Below are 21549 nucleotides of genomic sequence, written 5' to 3'. Positions count from 1 at the left end.
TGCAGTGCTAACAAAAACCTGCATCGGTTAATAAGAGGGAGATGTGCTTCTAATCAGTGCCGGAGCTCGTGAAATCAGACGCTTCAGTCTTCTGGCCCCTCACTGTCATTGTAAACCCGTGACAATTTGTGTTTAATATGAAAATATCTAAAAATTTGACCAGGGTCTTGTTTTCATGAGCTTATTTAGGGAGGATTCAAGCTCATTGGTCCCTATGATAACATCATAGCAAAAAGATATTTCATGGGAGGGTGGTGTAAGTTGCAGTATAACCAATTCAAATTGGATGCCGTAGCCCTACCAATGTTTCTTGAAAAGAAATGCTGAAGCTGAAAATACTGAAAGCAGGATATTATCGGGTAACTAAGCGCGGCCCTGCGCTTAGTTACCCGATGTTTACCCTGGTTACAAGCGAAGACATCGCTGGATCGCTGTCACACACAACGATCCAGCGATGTCAGCGGGTGATCAAGCGACGAAAGAAAGTTCCAAACGATCTGCTACGACGTACGATTCTCAGCAGGGTGTCTGATCGCAGTAGCGTGTCAGACACAGCGATATCGTAACGATATCGCTAGAACGTCACGAATCGTAACGTCGTAGCGATGGAAATTTCAATGTGTGACGGTACCCTTAGACTAGGTTTTAACTTGTCCCATATGAACTTCCAGGTAACATTGTGTATCTTCTGATACTCAATTGGGGACAATTTGGAAAAGGTATAGAAAGCAGGAGATTGTGTTCATTTTTGCTACATTTATACAGTCAAACCAAGGCAGATGTTGTCTGTTGTATACTTTAAGTTCAAAGAGTGTGCGCTAATGAAGGGGTAGTAAATTAAGAGGCCAGATCAGCAAGGTCAGTCAGGATTTACAAATCCAGATACTTAATTGGTTTCCTCTGCCATTTAAAGGAGAAAGATGTCCCAAAGTTAGGAATTATATTGGGAGACAGAGTGACATCAATGCCTAAGTTTTAGAATAATTCACTTTAAAATTTCTGAACCTGGCAAACCGCTTAAATTCCTGTGTAACAGGCAAGAACACCACTGGGTTGGTAATATAGAGCAGAAGGTCATCAGCTGATTTCTAATCATTTCAGAAATATCAAGATGGCCACCCCTTAGTGTTCCATTCCATCGACATTCAAGAGCAGGAACAAGGGAACCCTGGCATGCTTCCATTGGAAACAGATTGTGGGGAGGATTAAAATTCATTTATCCTAAGGCTTCTTTCACACTTGCGTCATTTGGCATCCGTCGCAATGCGTCGTTTTGGGCAAAAAACGGATCCTGCAAATGTGTCCGCAGGATGCGTTTTTTGCCTATAGACTTGTATTGCCGACGGATCGCGACGTATGGCCATACGTCGCGTCCATCGTGCTCTGGATGCGTCATGTTTTGGCAGACCGTCGGCACGAAAAAACATTCAAGGGAACGTTTTTTCGTACGTCGCGTCCGCCATTTCCTACCGCATATGCGCGGCCGGAACTCCGCCCCCTCCTCCCAGGACTTTAGAATGGGCAGCGGATGCATTGAAAAACTGCATCCGCTGCCCACGTCATGCCAAATTTTCACAACGTGCGTCGGTACGTCGCGCTTAGCGACGGACCTGTACCGACGCAAGTGTGAAAGAAGCTTTACTCAAAAAGTATGCCCTGTATAGTGAGACATTATCTTGCTTGATAGTGCTGGACCAATACCTTTCTGCTTCAGGGCTTGTTGATTCATGAGAAATGGAACCTGTTGAAGACATTCTCCGCCAAGATCAGTTACTCTAGGATTGAGCATTTTTCAACATAAAATATCAAGAGGAGCAGACTTTAATCATGAAAGGAGACAACTGAGAGGCAAACATTTTGTAAACGCAGGCTTCGGTCACCTGGGGAGTCCATAATGCCCAATTCAGTTTCTGATATTGTCTAATCTTCCTGTAAAGAAGTGAAGTCTTTCTATGAGAAAATAGGCAGGGCTTAGATGACTTCCTTAATATACAGTAAATATCCAGTCTTTGTGACAACTCTGCTTTCAGAATGTCTGCCAATGAGCCTCTTAAGTTATAAAGAGACTGGTAATATTCTCTGAAAATTTTTACAATGTCTTCTGATTTATGCTGCGTATTGCCTGATGAGGTTTTGAGAAAAGGTACAAAAGTTTTTGCTTCCTTAGGTGCAAAAATTTAACTAATGCACTGCCAGGTTTAGTTGAGTATTTATAAACAAAACAAAAATTGGCGATTACAATCACGAAAGGCCTCATACGTTTGGACTAGGAATGCTCTCAACATATTCCTAGATGTGGTTAGTTAATATAGGATTTGAGGGTCTTGTGATCATTTATAAAAAGCATCAAAATCCTAGTTGTCAACTAGAAATGTAGTTATAGCAAAAGCCTTTTCTTTTTTTTAAGATGTTTACCGTGTTTAATAAGTAAGTGTTAATGGGTAGAAAAGTAAAACGAGCAATTGTAATTACACAGTGCTATATAATATGGTGATTGCAATATATATATATATATATATATATATATATATATATATATATATATATATATATATATATATAAACTTTGATGGACATGCTTCTTTAAAGCTGCTTTTTCACCTTAGTTACATAACTTGTTTTAAAGAGTGATTTCTTGCAATTAGAGTATATGAACATGCTGTTTATGCATATGCCATAGATCTTAGGATCTTTTTCAGGCTTACTGAATTCCCTGTTATTCAGAGAACTAAAATTAAAAGTCGCCATTTCTGTAGAGGAGCCCACAGTAGATGTCTAAGGCTACTGGGAAGAGAAGAGAGGAAAGGGTGGGTGAGGAGAACAGAGGATCACAAGGAGGGAAAAGAAAAAAAAAGAGGACAATAAAGGAGAGATCTCGCACTTTGCGCTAACCTAGCACTGACACATCCTACACTAGGCAGTTATCAAATGCTAACATCATTGCAGCAGTTACAGTTCGGTAACCACTTGGTAAAGAATGCGGCAGTGCTGGGTTGGTGCAAAGTGCAATAACCTCGCACTTTCACTATGGTGGGGTCTTCAGAGGGTTCTGGTTCTGTATTTCAGGATCCCACAACCTGGAAGTTTGGACCTAACTTTTGCTAGAAATTCGGGGCACTTCTGGCCACTTTTGATAATAAGCTATACACTGTGTGCAGAATTATTAGGCAAGTTGTATTTTGATCACATGATACTTTTTATACATGTTGTCCTACTCCAAGCTGTTCAGGCTTGAGAGCCAACTACCAATTAAGTAAATCAGGTGATGTGCATCTCTGTAATGAGGAGAGGTGTTGTCTAATGACATCAAAACCCTATATAAGGTGTGCTTAATTATTAGGCAACTCCCTTCCTTTGGCAAAATGGGTCAGAAGAGAAATTTGACGGGCTCTGAAAAGTCCAAAATTGTGAGATGTCTTGCAGAGGGATGCAGCAATCTTGAAATTGCCAAACTTTTGAAGCGTGATCACCGAACAATCAAGCGTTTCATGGTAAATAGCCAACAGGGTCGCAAGAAGCGTGCTGGGTAAAAAAGGCGCAAAATAACTGCCCATGAATTGAGGAAAATTAAGTGTGAAGCTGCCAAGATGCCATTTGCCACCTGTTTTACAATATTTCAGAGCTGCAACGTTACTGGCGTAACAAAAAGCACAAGGTGTGCGATACTCAGGGACATGGCCAACGTAAGGAAGGCTGAAAAACGACCACCTTTGAACAAGAAACATAAGATAAAACGTCAAGACTGGGCCAAGAAATATCTTAAGACTGACTTTTCAAAGGTTTTATGGACTGGTGAAATGAGTGACTCTTGATGGGCCAGATGGATGGACCAGAGGCTGGATCAGTAAAGGGCAGAGAGCTCCACTCGGACTCAGACACCAGAAAGGTGGAGGTGGGGTACTGGTATGGGCTGGTATCATCAAAGATGAACTTGTGGGACCTTTTTGGGTTGAGGATGGAGTGAAGCTCAACTCCCAGACCTACTGCCAGTTTCTGGAAGACAACTTCTTCAACCAGTGGTACAGGAAGAAGTCGGTATCGTTCGAGAAAAACATGATTTTCATGCAGGGCAATGCTCCATCACATGCCTCCAACTACTCCACAGCGTGGCTGGCCAGTAAAGGACTCAAAGAAGAAAAAATAATGACATGGCCCCCTTGTTCTCCTGATCTGAATCCCATAGAGAACCTGTGGTCCCTCATAAAATGTGAGATCTACAGGGAGGGAAAACAGTACACCTCTCGGAACAGTGTCTGGGAGGCTGCGGTGGCTGCTGCACACAATGTTGGTCGTAAACAGATCAAGCAACTGACAGAATCTATGGATGGAAGGCTGCTGAGTGTCATCATAAAGAAAGGTGGCAATATTGGTCACTAAGTTTTTGGGGTTGTGTTTTTGCATGTAAGAAATGTTTATTTCTAAATTTTGAGCAGTGATATTGGTTTACCTGGTGAAAATAAACAAGTGAGCTGGGAATATATTTGGTTTTTATTAAGTAGCCTAATAATTCTGCACAGTAATAGTTAACTGCACAAACAGATATCCTCCTAAGATAGCCAAATCTAAAAAAAAAAAACCACTCCAACCTCCAAAAATATTAAGCTTTGATATTTATGAGTCTTTTGGGTTGAGTGAGAACATAGTTGTTGATCAATAATAAAAATAATCCTCTAAAACAAAACTTGCCTAATAATTCTGCACACAGTGTATGCAGAAAAACCATCAGTAGGTGGCTGCCCACTGAAATCAGAAATAAAAATGTCAGTCACGGACTGGCGCTAGGTACACTTTAAGAAACCACCAAATTTTCAAAAAGAATAAGCGGATATTTCATTCATTATTTACATATTGCTATAAGGCAAATAATCCCTAACTAAAGAGTCTATTGTAAATAAAATATAACCTTTATTTACAACCGATTGCTTTATAATAATTAACCATTTCTTTTACATTTTGTATGTACTAATTGTTGTAATTCATGACTATTCAAATATAAATTGCAACTCAGGACAAAAGAAGATTTCTAATAGTGACCAATACAAACCTTGTGTTTTTAATAATGCACATTAGTTTTATTAATTTAATAAATAAAGGTTATATTTTATTTACAATAGACTTTTTAGTTAGGGATTATTTGCCTTATGGCGATATGTAAACCAGGTACATTTTAAGGTCTACACATGAGAGAGTAACTACATGCAGTCTTGTCAGGTGAGTAGAAGTAGTTGTGGTGTTCCTGATCAGGATCTCTTCTTCTCCACCTATTTGGAGTTCATTGAAGTGGCTCTGTCCACCATGTTAGATACCTTGACTTGTTTGGAGCTGCAAGCTCTATTAATCTCCTGGTGCGTGAGTTTAACGATCATCCATAGCGTCCTACTCATAACATTTCACATGCTTGTATATGGCAAAAGGATAATCAGGAGAACTGAACTGTCACACTACAGTTCCACTTGGCGCCATATACTCTCCACCCCCTACATATAATTTTTTAGGTCATCACTGGACAGTCGCTTTAAGTATTTATGCACAAAGCATGAATGGAGACACTGTCACGGTACGTATGAAACTTTATTCAGATGTTCTGCTTCCTGTAAGGTGTTTTACATAGGACAATATCACTGGTATACACTGCTAAAAAAATAAAGGGGACACTAAAATCCCACATCCTAGATATCACTGAATGAAATATTCCAGTTGTAAATCTTTATTCATTACATAGTGGAATGTGTTGAGAACAATAAAACCTAAAAATGATCAACGTAAATCACAACTAATATCCCACGGATGTCTGGAGTTGGAATGATGCTCAAATCAAATTAGAAAATGAAGTTACAGGCTGATCCAACGTCAGTGGAAATGCCTCAAGAAAAGGAAATGATTCTCAGTAGTGTGTGTGGCCTCCAGGTGTCCGTATGACCTCCCTACAATGCCTGGGCATGCTCCTGATGAGGCGGCGGATGGTCTCCTGGGGGATCTCCTCCCAGACCTGGACTAAAGCATCCACCAACTCCTGGACAGTCTGGTGCAACGTGATGTTGGTGGATGGTGCGAGACATGATGTCCTAGATGTGTTCAATCGGATTCAGGTCTGGGGAACGGGCAGGCCAGTCCATAGCTTCAATGCCTTCATCTTGCAGGAACTGCTGACATATTCCAGCCACATGAGGTCTGGCATTATCCTGCATTAGGAGGAACCCAGGGCCAACTGCAGCAGCATATAGTCTCACAAGGGGTCTGAGGATCTCATCTCGGTACCTAATGGCAGTCAGGCTACCTCTGGCAAGCACATGGAGTGCTCTGCGGCCCTCCAAAGAAATGCCACCCCACACCATTACTGACCCACTGCCAAACCAGTTATGCTGAAGGATGTTACAGGCGGCAGATCGCTCTCCACGGCGTCTCCAGACTCTGTCACGTCTGTCACATGTGCTCAGTGTGAAACTGATTTCATCTGTGAAGAGCACATGGCGTCAGTGGCGATTTTGCCAATCCTGGTGTTCTGTGGCAAATGCCAAGCGTCCTGCACAGTGTTGGGCTGTGAGCACAACCCTCATCTGTGGACGTCGGGCACGCAGACCATCCTCATGGAGTCGGTTTCTAACCATTTGTGCAGACACATGCACATTTGTGGCCTGCTGGAGGTCATTTTGCAGGGCTCTGGCAGTGCTCCTGTTTCTCCTTGCACAAAGGCTGAGGTAGCGGTCCTGCTGCTGGGTTGTTGCCCTCCTATGGCCCACTCCACATCTCCTGGTGTACTGGCCTGTCTTCTAGTAGTGCATCCAGGCTCTGGACACTACGCTGACAGACACCGCAAACTTTCTTGCCACAGCTCGCATTGATGTGCCATCCTGGATGAGCTGCACTACCTGAGCCACTTGTGTGGGTTGTAGAGTCCATCTCATGTTACCATGAGTGTGAAAGCACAACCAACATTCAAAAGTGACCAAAACATCAGCCAGAAAGTATTGGTACTGAGATGTGGTCTGTGGTCCCCACCTGCAGAACCACTCCTTTATTGACTGTGTCTTGATAATTGCCAATAATTTCCATCTGTTGTCTATTCCATTTGCACAACAGCATGTGAAATTGATTGTCAAACAGTGTTGCTTCCTAAGTGGACAGTTTAATTTCACAGAAGTTTGATTTACTTGGAGTTATATTCTGTTGTTTAAGTGTTCCTTTATTTTTTTGAGCAGTGTATTATTCACTACAAGCATAACACAGCATCTAATAGATCCTAGCACAAATATATTGAGTCAGACAGCATCACCAGAAATCACTGCAGAAATCATGTGTGAACAGGGTCTAACAGTTTTCAATTACATGGTAAATTTTCAGTACCCGTTCCTATTACCAACAGCTGGTTTTGTTTCATTTTTGTTTTTTGGGAACTTTTATATTCAAGAACAAGCATTGGTAGACCATGTTTACTATCTAAACGAGTGGGTACAATACAAGAGAAGTCTAATATTTTTTCTGTATACTTTTCCTCTCCGCTCTGAAGAGATGTATGAAAAATGTGCCAAACCATGAATGATCCTAGTCTGTTATTGAAAACATTTGTACATTCTTCAATTACGTTGCATAGAGTGAGCATTATAGGCTAAATTTGACTCATTCCCGGATTTTTGAGCAGGAAAAAATAGTCTAAAGCTATGTAGGCAATTTTTTTCTATGGCTGCTTCATTTCTTATTAAGGTACCATAATTATCAGTGTGGATGGGCTAACCTTGTGCTAGAACCTGTTGTATGCAGTCTGTATAAGAAAGGGAATGTTTTCTCTCATCTCTGCTCCCTCAGGATAAGCTGCTCCCCACATATCATTAGCAGTGCGTCTTGGCGTAGGCACACCCAATGGAAGCAGCGTCTGCTGTAACTCCTTACATGCCTGGTTTTGATTAACCATATTGGAAACAGATCTTGGCAACATGTTTTCCACCAGCCATCACTTCAAATAAATCTTCATTTGTGAGCCAAGCTAAGTTTGTCTGTAGCAGGACCATAAAAGTTCAAGGGACAACATAAAATGTACAAAAAAACAGACATTAACCCTACTGATACCCTGTTCATAGATAGAAATACATGCATGGCTCAGGTACCATTATGGCATGCTAGACTTGGCGCTCTGTACATAGTGTCTCTACGTTTTCATGTACTTGTCGCGGTTCTTGTGTTTCTTTGTGACGTAGTGCTTTTCTATTTCAGTCATGTTACGCTGTGCCAATAGGTTGAGCCCATTGCGACTTGTCCTCTTGAAGTTGTCACTTTTCCATAGAAGCAGTTCTGGAAGTAACAATGTGTAGAACATTGTGATAAAATTTTATTTCCTAATGAAAACCAAAGGATTGCACTCCGATCTTCAGTAAGCATGTCTGGAAATGTATTTGCAATGAATCATGTTGAGCCACTGCTCCAAAATATAATTCAATGCAAAACGATAGATTATTTTGCTCAATGTATGCGGCATATTTCCAAGACATTGGCTGTACCCAACAAGGGGCAGAATTGACTGTAAACACCAACTGATTTTGTTTGGATTCCTAGTCGTAGGGTCTCTTAACAGTTGACGTTGATGGCCATGTTTCATACATGATCTCACTATGTAAAACTTGGCACTGTTCATATTTCCATAAAAATTGGCCAATGATGGTTGAAAGTATCCCATGTATAGAGCTCACTACTGTATACATTTGCAGACACCATCTTATATCTAGTTGTCTAAATGTAGTTCTCTCGTTCTTTACATTCATTTTCTAAAAAACAATGGGCCCTCATAATGATAATTGTTTCAAGTTTATTAAAAATGATCTAAAATGGTCTCCCAACTGTAACATATTGTTTGCAGCATGAATTTACTCTAGTTGTGGATGTTCAGTATGTGGTCGTGTGTATAGATCTCATCAGTTGTTTTATTTACAGGACACTGCAATATTTCAAAATAGTTATGACCAAAATAATATTATTTTATTTTGGGAAAAATTTGTTGCATTGGTGCCTACCTTATTTTTAACATTTCTTTCATCTTATCCTTTTTTATTTAGTACTGACCTTCATCTAGAGTGAAATATCTTTATTTTTCAGCACCTCACAGTATATCCATATAATTCGTCAACTCCCCCTCCCCCCTCAGTGGCTTGTGTTTCTCTCTTTCCCCTGCCCCCATCTTCTCTCCACCATCACCTCACCCTCTCTCTGCTGAATCTAAGCTCATTGATATGCAGGAGGCTTTGCTGAGCAAGGTACTTTTCTCCCTTGGCCGATGCGATGTGGAAGCAGAGAAGGAGGTGATAGAGGAGCAATGACGGCAGTCGGGCAATATCTGAATTTTAAGCAGCTTAACCCTTATATTCCCAGCATTTGTTGAAAACACCAAACTAAATTCTACTTCCGATTCTTTTCGGCACATAAAATTTGGTTATTGCATCTGCTACGTTCTCTTTTAGAAACCAGTGTGTTGATAATTGTCAAATTACTCTTCATAAAGAAGTGTACATATCAGTAGCACTCTTCTATAAATTAGAGGGATCTTTTTGGCTGGAAGGTTGTGTGCCATGCAGTGTGTGTCGGAACAATTCAGGTTAAGCATCTTTTCCATTCATTATAGTTCAGTGTAAAGATATTGTATATTAATTTAATTAAAAAAAAGAAAACGGGTAACAGCTGTAGGCGGGCTCAATATATTCTTGCATGTATATATATATATATATATATATATATATATATATATATATATATATATACACTCACCGGCCACTTTATTAGGTACACCTGTCCAACTTCTTGTTAACACTTAATTTCTAATCAGCCAATCACATGGCGGCAACTCAGTGCATTTAGGCATGTAGACATGGTCAAGACAATCTCCTGCAGTTCAAACCGAGCATCAGTATGGGGAAGAAAGGTGATTTGAGTGCCTTTGAACGTGGCATGGTTGTTGGTGCCAGAAGGGCTGGTCTGAGTATTTCAGAAACTGCTGATCTACTGGGATTTTCACGCACAACCATCTCGAGGGTTTACAGAGAATGGTCCGAAAAAGAAAAAAAATCCAGTGAGCGGCAGTTCTGTGGGCGGAAATGCCTTGTTGATGCCAGAGGTCAGAGGAGAATGGGCAGACTGGTTCGAGCTGATAGAAAGGCAACAGTGACTCAAATCGCCACCCGTTACAACCAAGGTAGGCCTAAGAGCATCTCTGAACGCACAGTGCGTCGAACTTTGAGGCAGATGGGCTACAGCAGCAGAAGACCACACCGGGTACCACTCCTTTCAGCTAAGAACAGGAAACTGAGGCTACAATTTGTACAAGCTCATCGAAATTGGACAGTAGAAGATTGGAAAAACGTTGCTTGGTCTGATGAGTCTCGATTTCTGCTGCGACATTCGGATGGTAGGGTCAGAATTTGGCGTAAACAACATGAAAGCATGGATCCATCCTGCCTTGTATGGAGCATCTTTGGGATGTGCAGCCGACACATCTGCGGCAACTGTGTGATGCCATCATGTCAATATGGACCAAAATCTCTGAGGAATGCTTCCAGCACCTTGTTGAATCTATGCCACGAAGAATTGAGGCAGTTCTGAAGGCAAAAGGGGGTCCAACCCGTTACTAGCATGGTGTACCTAATAAAGTGGCCGGTGAGTGTATATATATATATATATATATATATATATATATATATATATGCAGTACAGACCAAAAGTTTGGACACATCTTCTCATTTAAAGATTTCTCTGTATTTTCATGACTATGAAAATTGTAAATTCACAATGAAGGCATCAAAACTATGACTTAACACATGTGGAATTATATACTTAACAAAAAAGTGTGAAACAACTGAAATTATATTCTAGGTTCTTCAAAGTAGCCACCTTTTGCTTTGATGACTGCTTTGCACACTCTTGGCATTCTCTTGATGAGCTTCAAGAGGTAGTCACTGGGAATGGTGAATTCAGTGTGAATGTACAATTTTCATAGTCATAAAAAAAACAGAAAAATCTTTAAATGAGAATGTGTGTCAAAACTTTTGGTCTGTACTATATCTCCATGTTCTTTGGATTTTACATAAATGCACCACATAGGCACTGTTGATAATGACATCCGTATAATAAAGGATATATTCAAGATTCCTTTATTGGTAAGATATTCAGGCTACATGTTTCCATACCAAATTGGTATCTTCATCAGGCCAAAGTGCACATGCATGTGGCCTAAATAGTAAAAAAAAAAAGGCTCCAGGTATGGTGCTCTTTGGCCTAATTAACAAAATGGGGGTACACAGTAAGTACAATAAAAATAAAGAAAAAAACACCAATCATACAGTATGACCTGATGAAGTTAGCAATTTTTTATTGAAAACAGTAGGCTGGATATCTTAGTAATAAAGGAACCTTTTCTACATCTCTTAGTCTCTTTTGTCATTATCAGCAGCGCCCTTGTCCTGCATTTTTTCTATATAGTTGTGTTTCCTGCAGTGCTGCTTGTCCACCATTGCTGAGGAAAGAAGCAGCCTCTACCAGAGTTGTGCCTGAAATTGCACAAACCCAAAAGGAGGTGAGCACATCCCCCTCTAATCCACCTATATCTAGACTTTATATTGGGTATATTGCGCTACAGGTGTCGTGGTTTTTTTACCTTTGCAGCACTGATTTAATAAAAAATCATATAATTTCTACTTTTTACTTTGAGATTTTTTTTCTCTCACAGATACAAATGGAATCCACGAGAAAAATACAATGAGGCAGGTTCCATCATATGTTATATTGCAAATGATTCCACCACCAGAATAGCATCTAGAGGAGAGAATGGGGCAAAGTCCATGAACAAGGCCTTAAGCCACGCTCCGAAAATCTGTAGCATCGCTTGGAAAACTGACTGTCACACTTGTCAAACATAGTGTTTGACAAGTGTGACCAACTTTTTACTATAGATGCTGCCTATGCAGCATCAATAGTAAAAGATAGAATGTTTAAAAATAATAAAAAAAATAAAAAAAAAATGGTTATACTCACCTGCAGACAGCCGATCTCCTCAGCGGCGTCCGTTCCTATAGATGGTGTGTGTGTGCAGGACCTTCGATGACGTCGCAGTCACGTGAGCGGTCACATGAGCGGTCACGCGACCAATCACAAGACCGCGACGTCATCGCAGGTCCTTCACACACACCATCTATAGGAATGGAAGCGGCAGCATGCACCGAAGAGAGGCGGGAAGACTCCGGGGGCCATCAGAGGGTGAGTATATCACTATTTTTTATTTTAATTCTTTTTTTTACCAATTATATGGTGCCCAGTCCACAGAGGAGAGTCTCCTCTCCTCCACCCTGGGTACCAACCGCACATGATCTGCTTACTTCCCGCATGGTGGGCACAGCCACATGCGGAAAGTAAGCAAATCAATGCATTCCTAGTTGTGCGGAATCCCCGCAAATCCGCAAATTTAATGAACATGTTGCTTTTTTTTCCGCGATGCGATTTTTTTGCGGAAAAAAATGCAACATTTGCACAAGAAATGCGGAATACACTGTAAATAATAGGAGGCATATGTAAGCGTTTTTTTCGCGTTTTTTTCGCGTTTTTATCACGTTTTTATAGCGATCTGTAGCATCGCTTGGAAAACTGACTGACAGGTTGGTCACACTTGTCAAACATAGTGTTTGACAAGTGTGACCAACTTTTTACTATAGATGCTGCTTATGCAGCATCAATAGTAAAAAGATATCATGTTAAAAATAATAAAAAAATAAAAAAATGGTTATACTCACCCTCTGCAGACAGCCGATCTCAGCGGCGTCCGTTCCTATAGATGGTGTGTGCAGGACCTTCAATGACGTCGCGGTCACGTGAGCGGTCACGCGACCAATCACAAGACCGCGACGTCATCGCAGGTCCTTCACACACACCATCTATAGGAACGGAAGCGGCAGCATGCACCGCTGAGGCGGGAAGACTCCGGGGTGCCATCGAAGGTGAGTATATGACTATTTTTATTTTAATTCTTTGCGGGAAGTAAGCAGATCAATGCATTCCTAGGTGTGCGGAATCCCCGCAATTCCGCAAATTTAATGAACATGTTGCTTTTTTTTCCGCGATGCGATTTTTTCGCTGAAAAAAATGCAACACTGTAAATAATAGGAGGCATATGTAAGCGTTTTTTTCGCGTTTTTTTCACATTTTTATAGCGTAAAAACGCGAAAAATACTGAACGTGTGCACATGGCCTAAGAGCTGAGAACCAAAAAAACTAATTGTAGACATATGTAAGTCTTAGAGCATGTGCACACAATGTCTGTTTCAGGCAGGTACGCTCCTTATCCCACCTGAAAAAGCACTAAATGCTAAAAAGGAAGAACATATGCGTTTATATTTAAAAACGACTGGCTTTTCATATGTTTAGTCTTTTGAACTTCTTTTAACTGCTTCAGGTTTCCAAAGACGTGATGAGGTTAAAAGACGTGGCCTGACAATTCTTCAGGTGAAGCTGCGGCGCTCACTAATTTGCACAATACAAGTAAAGAAAAATGCTGGAATCGCAAAACGCTCAGAAAATGACTGAAAATTTGCAAAAGAAAAACGTTTCAGGACAAAGGACACAGTTGTATCCTAAAAGGCGTCATGTGCAAAGTCCCTCATGACTAAACATTCCACAGATTTAGAATTTTTTTCAAATAGTATTTTTGTATTTTTTAGGCAGATTTCGCGTTTCTGTAGAACACAATTTACAGTAATAATTTTTGAGTTATGTTGCTCGAATGTTCTGAACGTCATGAGTCTGATATTATGTTGTAGTCTTGTTCTTTACATTGTCTAATTCAAAGTGCTAGTTTACCGTGACAATTCCTACTTGACATCATGATGTCTGAAGCCAGTGCTCTTCTGGCTTTCTGCTTATAAAGACTTTTTTGTGTGCTTTTTGCATGTAGTCCAGGCATTCATTAGGTGACAACAGCAAATGTCCATCATCCTTGTGTCACCTGCCAGTGTTACAGAGGATCCAGTCTTCTTCTGTTATGTAGATGGTCTTCATGTATAGATGCTGCAGAAGGCCATTGCGAAGGACAATTAGAGGCCCAGACACAGATTTTGCTCTGTGTCTTGTTTACAATGGATTAATAATCTGGGAAAGGAGTGTTGTACAAAGTAGTCTGTAAGAAAGCCATATGCCACGTGACCTGCCCACTTCTGAGACTTGCAGCTTTCACATTGAGGGAAGTGCACAGTCTTAAATGACAGGACTTGCTGTTCAGGGAATGTGACTTTTGTGCCAAGTTTGATAAACGGTTGGAAGTCGGTTGTTGTCATAGTAACAAGACACAACTTTGGTTAAACACTTCCGCCCTTCAGCAGTTAGGATCGTGCCAAACGGTTTCCCCTGGAGAGGATGTCTTCAGCTGAAAGATATGCTTAAATAAAATATCCTGTCTCGCTGTGCTGTAACCCTTCAATTACCTGAATGTGTAACTTAGAATGCCTGATGTAAAGCTATTACGTGAGAGACGCTTATGATGATTGTCAGTCTGTGAGGAGGAGCAGCAGGTGCCAGGGAGCCAATAAGCCAAAGAAGAATTCAGCCTAGAAAACATGGTTATTGTGGCACTTATAGTCTGCAGAAATAGTGACACATTTACAAAAATAGTAAGATACCTCACTATGATATCTACGGTATATACCCACATAGCGGAGTGTATTTTCTTTACCTATATATGTGTGTATATATATTCAGCTGAAACCAGAAGTTTACATACACTATATAAATAGACACATATGCATGTTTTTCTCAATATCTGACATGAAATCAGAATAAACCTTTCCCATTTTAGGTCAATTAGGATTACCATAACATTTATTAATATTTGACAAATGCCAGAATAATGAGAGAGAGAGTCTTAAGGCATTTTTATTACTGAAAAGTCAAAAGTTTACATACATTTCACTAGTATTTGGTATCATTGCCCTTAACCTAAATTACTTGGGTCAAACGTTTGAGATATCCTTCCACAAGCTTCTCACAGTAGTTTGTCGGAATTTGAGCCCATTCTTCCTGACAAAACTGGTATAACCGATCCAGGTTTGTAGGTCGCTTTGTTCGCACCTGCCTTTTCAGCTTTGCCCATCAATTTTCAATAGGATTGAGATCAGGGCTTTATGATGGCCACTCCAAAACATTGACTTTGTTATGCTTAAGCCACGTTGTTATCGTTTTGGCAGCATGCTTCAGGTCATTGTCCATTTGGAAGATCCATTTCCGCCCAAGCTTTAACTTCTTGGCTGATGTCTTCTGTATTGCCATATAGTCTTTCTCATGATGCCATCTATTTTGTGAAGTGCACCAGTCCCTCCTGCAGCAAAACAACCTCACAGCATGATGCTGCCACCCCCGTGTTTCACAGTTGGGATGGTGTTCTTAGACTTCCATACTTCTCACTTTATCTTCCAAACAGAGCAATGGTCATTATGCCCAAAAAGTAAAATTTTAGTTTCATCAAACCACATGTCTCCAAAAATTAAGGTATTTGTTCTTGTGTGCATTTGCAAACTTTAATCTGGCTTTTTTATGTTTCTTTTGGAGTGATGGTTTCTTACTAGCAGAGTGGCCTTTCAGCCCATGTTGATACAGTACTCGTTTCACTGCAGATATTGACACAATTTTTCCAGCTTCCGCTATCATCTTAACAAGGTCTTTTGCTTTTGTCCTTGGGTTGATATGCACATGTCTGACAAAAGCACGTTCATCTCTGGGACACAGAACCCGTCTCCTTCCTAAGCGGTATGATGGCTGGACATTCCCATCTTGTTTGGACTTGCGTATAATTGTTTGTACAGATGAATGAGGCACCTTTAGGTATCTTGAAATTGTACCCAAGGATAAGCCTAACTTGTGCAAGTCCTTTTTGGTCTATTTTTGTTGTTTTTCAATTTGTGCTTTATTTTAATTAGTGCATTTTTTAAAGCCTATTTTACGCACTCACTTTTTTATGTTCGTCGTTGTGAGATGGGTTTGGGTGTTCACATGTTTTCAGCTGATGCATCAATTCCAACTTTTTAAAAGTCACAATATTTTTGCATACATGCATTCCAGTCCCTTGAGTGATTTTATGTATTTCTGGATTTGTGTAAATTTTACGTGGAGAGTGCAACTTTTTCCTGCTAAAAACTTTAAAAAAAAAAAGTTAGAGAAAAAAATTAAGAGCATTTTTTATTTTGCATCAACTTCATTTGGCGCCAAAAAATGTCAATGAATAGCACAAGACAATTTGACCAATGACATTCTGACAGCAAAATGTAACGGTGACCACTCTCTGCTCATTCTTCTCGACCTTTCTGCAGCTTTCGACACTGTTGACCACCCTCTCCTACTCTCTAGGCTCCAGTCACTAGGCATTAAGGACACTGCTCTCTCCTGGTTTTCCTCCTATCTTTCTGACCGTTCCTTCAGTGTTCTGTTCTCTGCCTCCACTTCATCTCCTCTTCCTCTCACTGTCGGGGTACCTCAGGGCTCAGTCCTTGGCCCCTGTCTCTTCTCCCTTTACATGGCCCCAATTGGACAGACCATCAGCAGATTTGGCTTTCAGTACCATCTTTATGCTGATGACACACAACTATACATGTCATCCCCGGACCTTACCCCCACTGTACTACTGAGCGCCACTGACTGTCTGTCTGCAGTCTTCAACATCATGTCCGCTCTCTATCTGAAACTCAACCTCTCCAAAACTGAACTTGTTCTGCTCCCGCCATCTACTAACCTCCCTAAATCTGACATTTCCCTCTCCGTGGGTGGCACCATAATAACACTCTGGCAGCAGGCACGCTGTCTGGGTGATATGTTTGACTCCGATCTCTCCTTCACCTCCCATATACAATCTCTTGCCCGCTCGTGCCACTTACACCTAAAGAACATCTCTAGAATCCGCCCTTTTCTCACCATGGAAACAACAAGAACCCTCACTGTCGCCCTGATCCACTCCCGCCTGGACTACTGCAATGCTCTATTAACTGGCCTCCCCCTTACTTGACTTTCCCCTCTCCAGTCTATCCTTAATGCAGCAGCCAGGGTTGTCCATCTAGTTAATCGTTACTCGGACGCGTCTGTTCTTCGCCAGTCATTACACTGGCTGCCTATTCATTCCAGGATACAATTCAAAGTACTTGTTCTCACCCACAAAGCTCTCCACAGTACGGCACCCCCTTACATCTCCTCCCTCATTTCTGTCTATCAGCCTAACCGACCACTGCGCTCAGCAAATGACTTTCGACTAACCTCTGCACTAATCCGTACCTCCCACTCCTGACTCCAAGACTTCTCCTGTGCTGAGCCAATCCTCTGGAATGCTCTACCCCAAGATATTACCATCCACAATTTGATTAGTTTTAGGCACTCGCTCAAAACCCATTTGTTCAGAGCGGCCTATCACGTTCCCTAATCGAAGTCATTTTATGTTTGTGTGTGTAGCCCATTCACTATCTCCATCTACCCCCACCCCCTGAAGATGGCTGGACCATCATTGTAAATACATCATTGTAAATACACACCTGTGCTTTGTATCTCCCCCACCTCATTGTAGATTGTAAGCTCTCACGAGCAGGGCCGTCTTATTTTGCTTTAACGTTGTTACTTATGACCGTTGTGTTTGAAACTGTTAAACTGTTGGCGCTATATAAATAAAGATTATTATTATTATTATTATAAAGGAGAAGTAACAAAGCAAAAATATGCAAATGATGAATCAGGCCATTAGTAGTATTACCGCCCAGTAGTCATTACACATAAACAATGTGCTAATAATACTAACGGCAACAATGAAAAGTGTAATCCCCCTCCTATTCCATGAATGCCCCCTGCCATCAGGTCCAAGGCATATGAACCACAGTGGCATCTGGTTGGGCTCCAGTAGGGTGGCCCAGCTCAGGTTGAGTCTATCCTTGCTGCATAAAAGGGAAGCAGGCTATGAATTATTTCAATTTTTTTCCCTGCAAAAGATAGGATGGAAGTAGTGTGGTATCTGAACATCAGCTCCTCCAGTCCAGAAGACTTAAGGGGCTCCATTCTGTTGTGCTATAGAGTCTCCTCTTATTTTATCACATCCTAGTTTTCAGTGTTAAAACAGTCAGAAGTGTACAGGCAAGTAACCAACTGTATATCCGACTTCACTTGGGAAGAGTCATTATTTTGATGCCAGTTTATTTTTCCGTTTTCCACAGAGTGCAGCTGCTGCTCCTAGTCCTGTGATGGGCAACATGCCTCCGAATGATGGAATGCCAGGAGGACCCATGCCCCCAGGATTCTTTCAGGTAAAAGCATTTTTCTCTACTAAAAAGCTTAAGATCCATAACATTTTATTTCTCGATTGAATTATTAGGGTTTGTTTGGGTTTTTTTGCATGGCAAGCTGATATTGTATTGATACCATTTGGGGGTTTATATGATGTTTTTAGGGATGTGTGGTAATCAAAAACAGCATTTCTGTATTTCAATTTTTTCTTCTTTTTACAGTGTGTATTGTACGAGTTAATAAATATTTTGATATATCAAACTATTACAGATGTGGCAATACTAAATATGTCAAATATTTTTTTCATTTCTTTATTCTCAAAGTTGGAAAAGGGGGTATCAAAACCTTAATATTTTTCAATGTTTTTAAAAAACTTATTTTTTATTATTTTTTAATTTCCTCACGGGAAATTAACTTGAAATTGTTTGATCACTTGTCCTATATTCTGTAATACTACATTACTGCAGAATAGAGTGAAGATGATGGTCTGCTATGAAGTCCAGCCTGTAGCTGGGCTTACAGGAGTAGCAATGACCTTCATTAGGCTTCTGACTATCATAGTAACCTAACCTCCCCCCTAATTATGGGAAGGGGGAAGGCATGCCACCGGAAACGTGACAGTGTTTAAGGGGTTAAACAGTAGTGATCAGAGCTAGCCAGTGCCCACCATGGAGTGAACTCAGCTTCTTAGCATGCTCCATATAGCCACACACAATAATAGTATCCTATGGCTCAAGTGGTTGACATATTTAGTCATACATTGCCGATGGTTGTTAATGCATGGTATCATGTCATCCATAGGTTATTATAGCATCATTTTAACAGATTAATCATTCAGTTGCATGTGATGGATGACATTCAGTAGCACTGGAACTCTTAGGGTACTGTCACACAGTGCAATTACGATCGCTACGACGGTACGATTCGTGACGTTCTAGCGATATCGTTACGATCTCGCAGTGTCTGACACGCAGCAGCGATCAGGGACCCTGCTGAGAATCGTACGTCGTAGCAGATCGTTTGAAACTTTCTTTCGTCGCTGGATCTCCCGCTGTCATCGCTGGATCGTTGTGTGTGACAGCGATCCAGCGATGCGTTCGCTGGTAACCAGGGTAAACATCGGGTTACTAAGCGCAGGGCCGCGCTTAGTAACCCGATGTTTACCGTGGTTACCAGCGTAAAAGTAAAAAAAAAAAAACCGAACATACTCACCATGTGATGTCCGTCAGGTCCCTTGCAGTCTGCTTCCCGCTCTGACTGTGAGCGCCGGCCGGAAAGTGAGAGCAGATCACAGCGGTGATCACCGCTGCGCTCTGCTCTCACTGTACGGCTGCACTCAGTCAGAGCAGGAAGCAGACTGCAAGGGACCTGACGGACATCACATGGTGAGTATGTACGGTTTGTCTTTTTTTACTTTTACGCTGGTAACCACGGTAAACATCGGGTTACTAAGCGCGGCCCTGCGCTTAGTAACCCGATGTTTACCCTGGTTACCAGCGAACCTCGGCATCGCTCCAGCGCCGTGATTGCAAAGTGTGACCGCAGTCTACGACGCTGGAGCGATACTCATACGACGCTGCGACGTCATGGATCGTGCCGTCGTAGCGACGAAAATTGCACGGTGTGACAGTACCCTTAGACTATTATGGTATAATTTTTCTACAGGATCCTGTCTATTCAATAGCCAGGAGAGTATGTAATGGCAATTGTGCAGTCTACTGATCTATTCTGATGCAAAGGAAGCCAAATGGTCACTCTTGTGACCTCTCAATGGTCAATGTAACCTGATTGGCACATTTAGTGTACATGCTTTCCTGGTAATGTACTAGCTAGCCAAGAGGCTAGTCTCTTAATTATCTTTGTATCATCAACACTTCTGTGCCAGTATAGATTTATTATGTTAGTATTAAGGCCCCATCACACACAGCGACGCTGCAGCGATACAGACAACGATGCTGATCGATGCAGCGTCGCTGTTTTGTCGCTGGGGAGCTGTCACACAGACAGCTCTCTCCAGCGACCAACGATCAGGGGAACGACTTCGGCATAGTTGAAACTGTCTTCAACGATGCCGAAGTCCCCCTGCAGCACCCGGGTAACCAGGGTAAACATCGGGTTACTAAGCGCAGGGCCGCACTTAGTAACCCGATGTTTACCCTGGTTACCAAAAAAAAACAAACAGTACATACTCACCATCTGATGTCCGTCAGGTCCCTTGCCGTCTGCTTCCTGCTCTGACTGAGTGCAGCCGTACAGTGAGAGCAGAGCGCAGCGGTGACGTCACTGCTGCGCTCTGCTCTCACTGTACGGCCGGATCTCAGTCAGAGCAGGAAGCAGACGGCAAGGGACCTGACGGACATCAGATGGTGAGTATGTACTGTTTGTTTTTTTTTACATTTACGCTGGTAACCAGGGTAAACATCGGGTTACTAAGTGCGGCCCTGCGCTTAGTAACCCGATGTTTACCCTGGTTACCAGTGAAGACATCGCTGGATCGCTGTCACACACACCGATTCAGCGATGTCAGCGGGACCTCAACGATCAAAAAACGGCCCAGGCCATTCCGACACGACCAGCGATCTCGCAGCAGGGGCCTGATCGCTGGTACGTGTCACACATAGCGAGATCGCTACTGAGGTCGCTGTTGCGTCACAAAACTTGTGACTCAGCAGCGATCTCGCTATGTGTGACGGGACCTTTACTTGCATATGGCAATTATGGAGCTCATATTTGCATATCACACAATCAATCCTCATTATTTTATCCAATTTAAAGTGGAGATTCAAGTTTAAAGCCACTTAAAGTCCATCAAAGCAAATCACAAAACAAAGTAAGCATATATCCACGTAGGGCAGTTTTCTCTGAGAAGAAGCATACTTGTTCCAAAATGCATAGAAAAGAATCTTAAAAGTAAAATTACAAAAAAAAGAAAAGAATCTTAAAAGTAAAATTACAAATTAGGTGCCCACTACACCATGGGTAGTCCACAATATTACTTGGCCTAGTCTTGACGTTTCACCTTCTGTGTCTTGTTCAATGGTAGTCGGGTTTCAGCCTTCATGGCCTCGGCCATGTCTCTGAGCACTGAACACCTTGTACTTCTGACCACTCCAGGGAGGTTACAGTTCTGGAATATGACAGGACTGGAGGATAATGGGCTCCTGGTGGCTTCACATTTGATTCTTCTTAAATCTTTGGCAGCTTTTTTTAATAACATGTTTTTAGACCGTGTTGACTATTTGCAACTAAACTTTCTGTGATTACACCCCAATTTTAACAGCG

At 41.6% G+C, this 21549-nt stretch overlaps 1 protein-coding gene across 1 annotated transcript in view; it reads left to right on the top strand.

The window, feature by feature from the left end:
- SSBP4 (single stranded DNA binding protein 4) overlaps window positions 1-21549 on the top strand; it is a 483828-nt gene that overhangs the window by 381767 nt on the left and 80512 nt on the right. Inside the window, exon 5 of the mRNA XM_077271935.1 lies at window positions 18198-18287. Coding sequence (XP_077128050.1) covers window positions 18198-18287 — 90 coding nt within the window. The remainder of the gene's footprint in view (window positions 1-18197; window positions 18288-21549) is intronic.

Source organism: Ranitomeya variabilis, chromosome 1, assembly GCF_051348905.1.
Source record: "Ranitomeya variabilis isolate aRanVar5 chromosome 1, aRanVar5.hap1, whole genome shotgun sequence".
Lineage (NCBI taxonomy): Eukaryota > Metazoa > Chordata > Amphibia > Anura > Dendrobatidae > Ranitomeya > Ranitomeya variabilis.
This window is presented reverse-complemented; position numbering and strand designations above follow the sequence as displayed.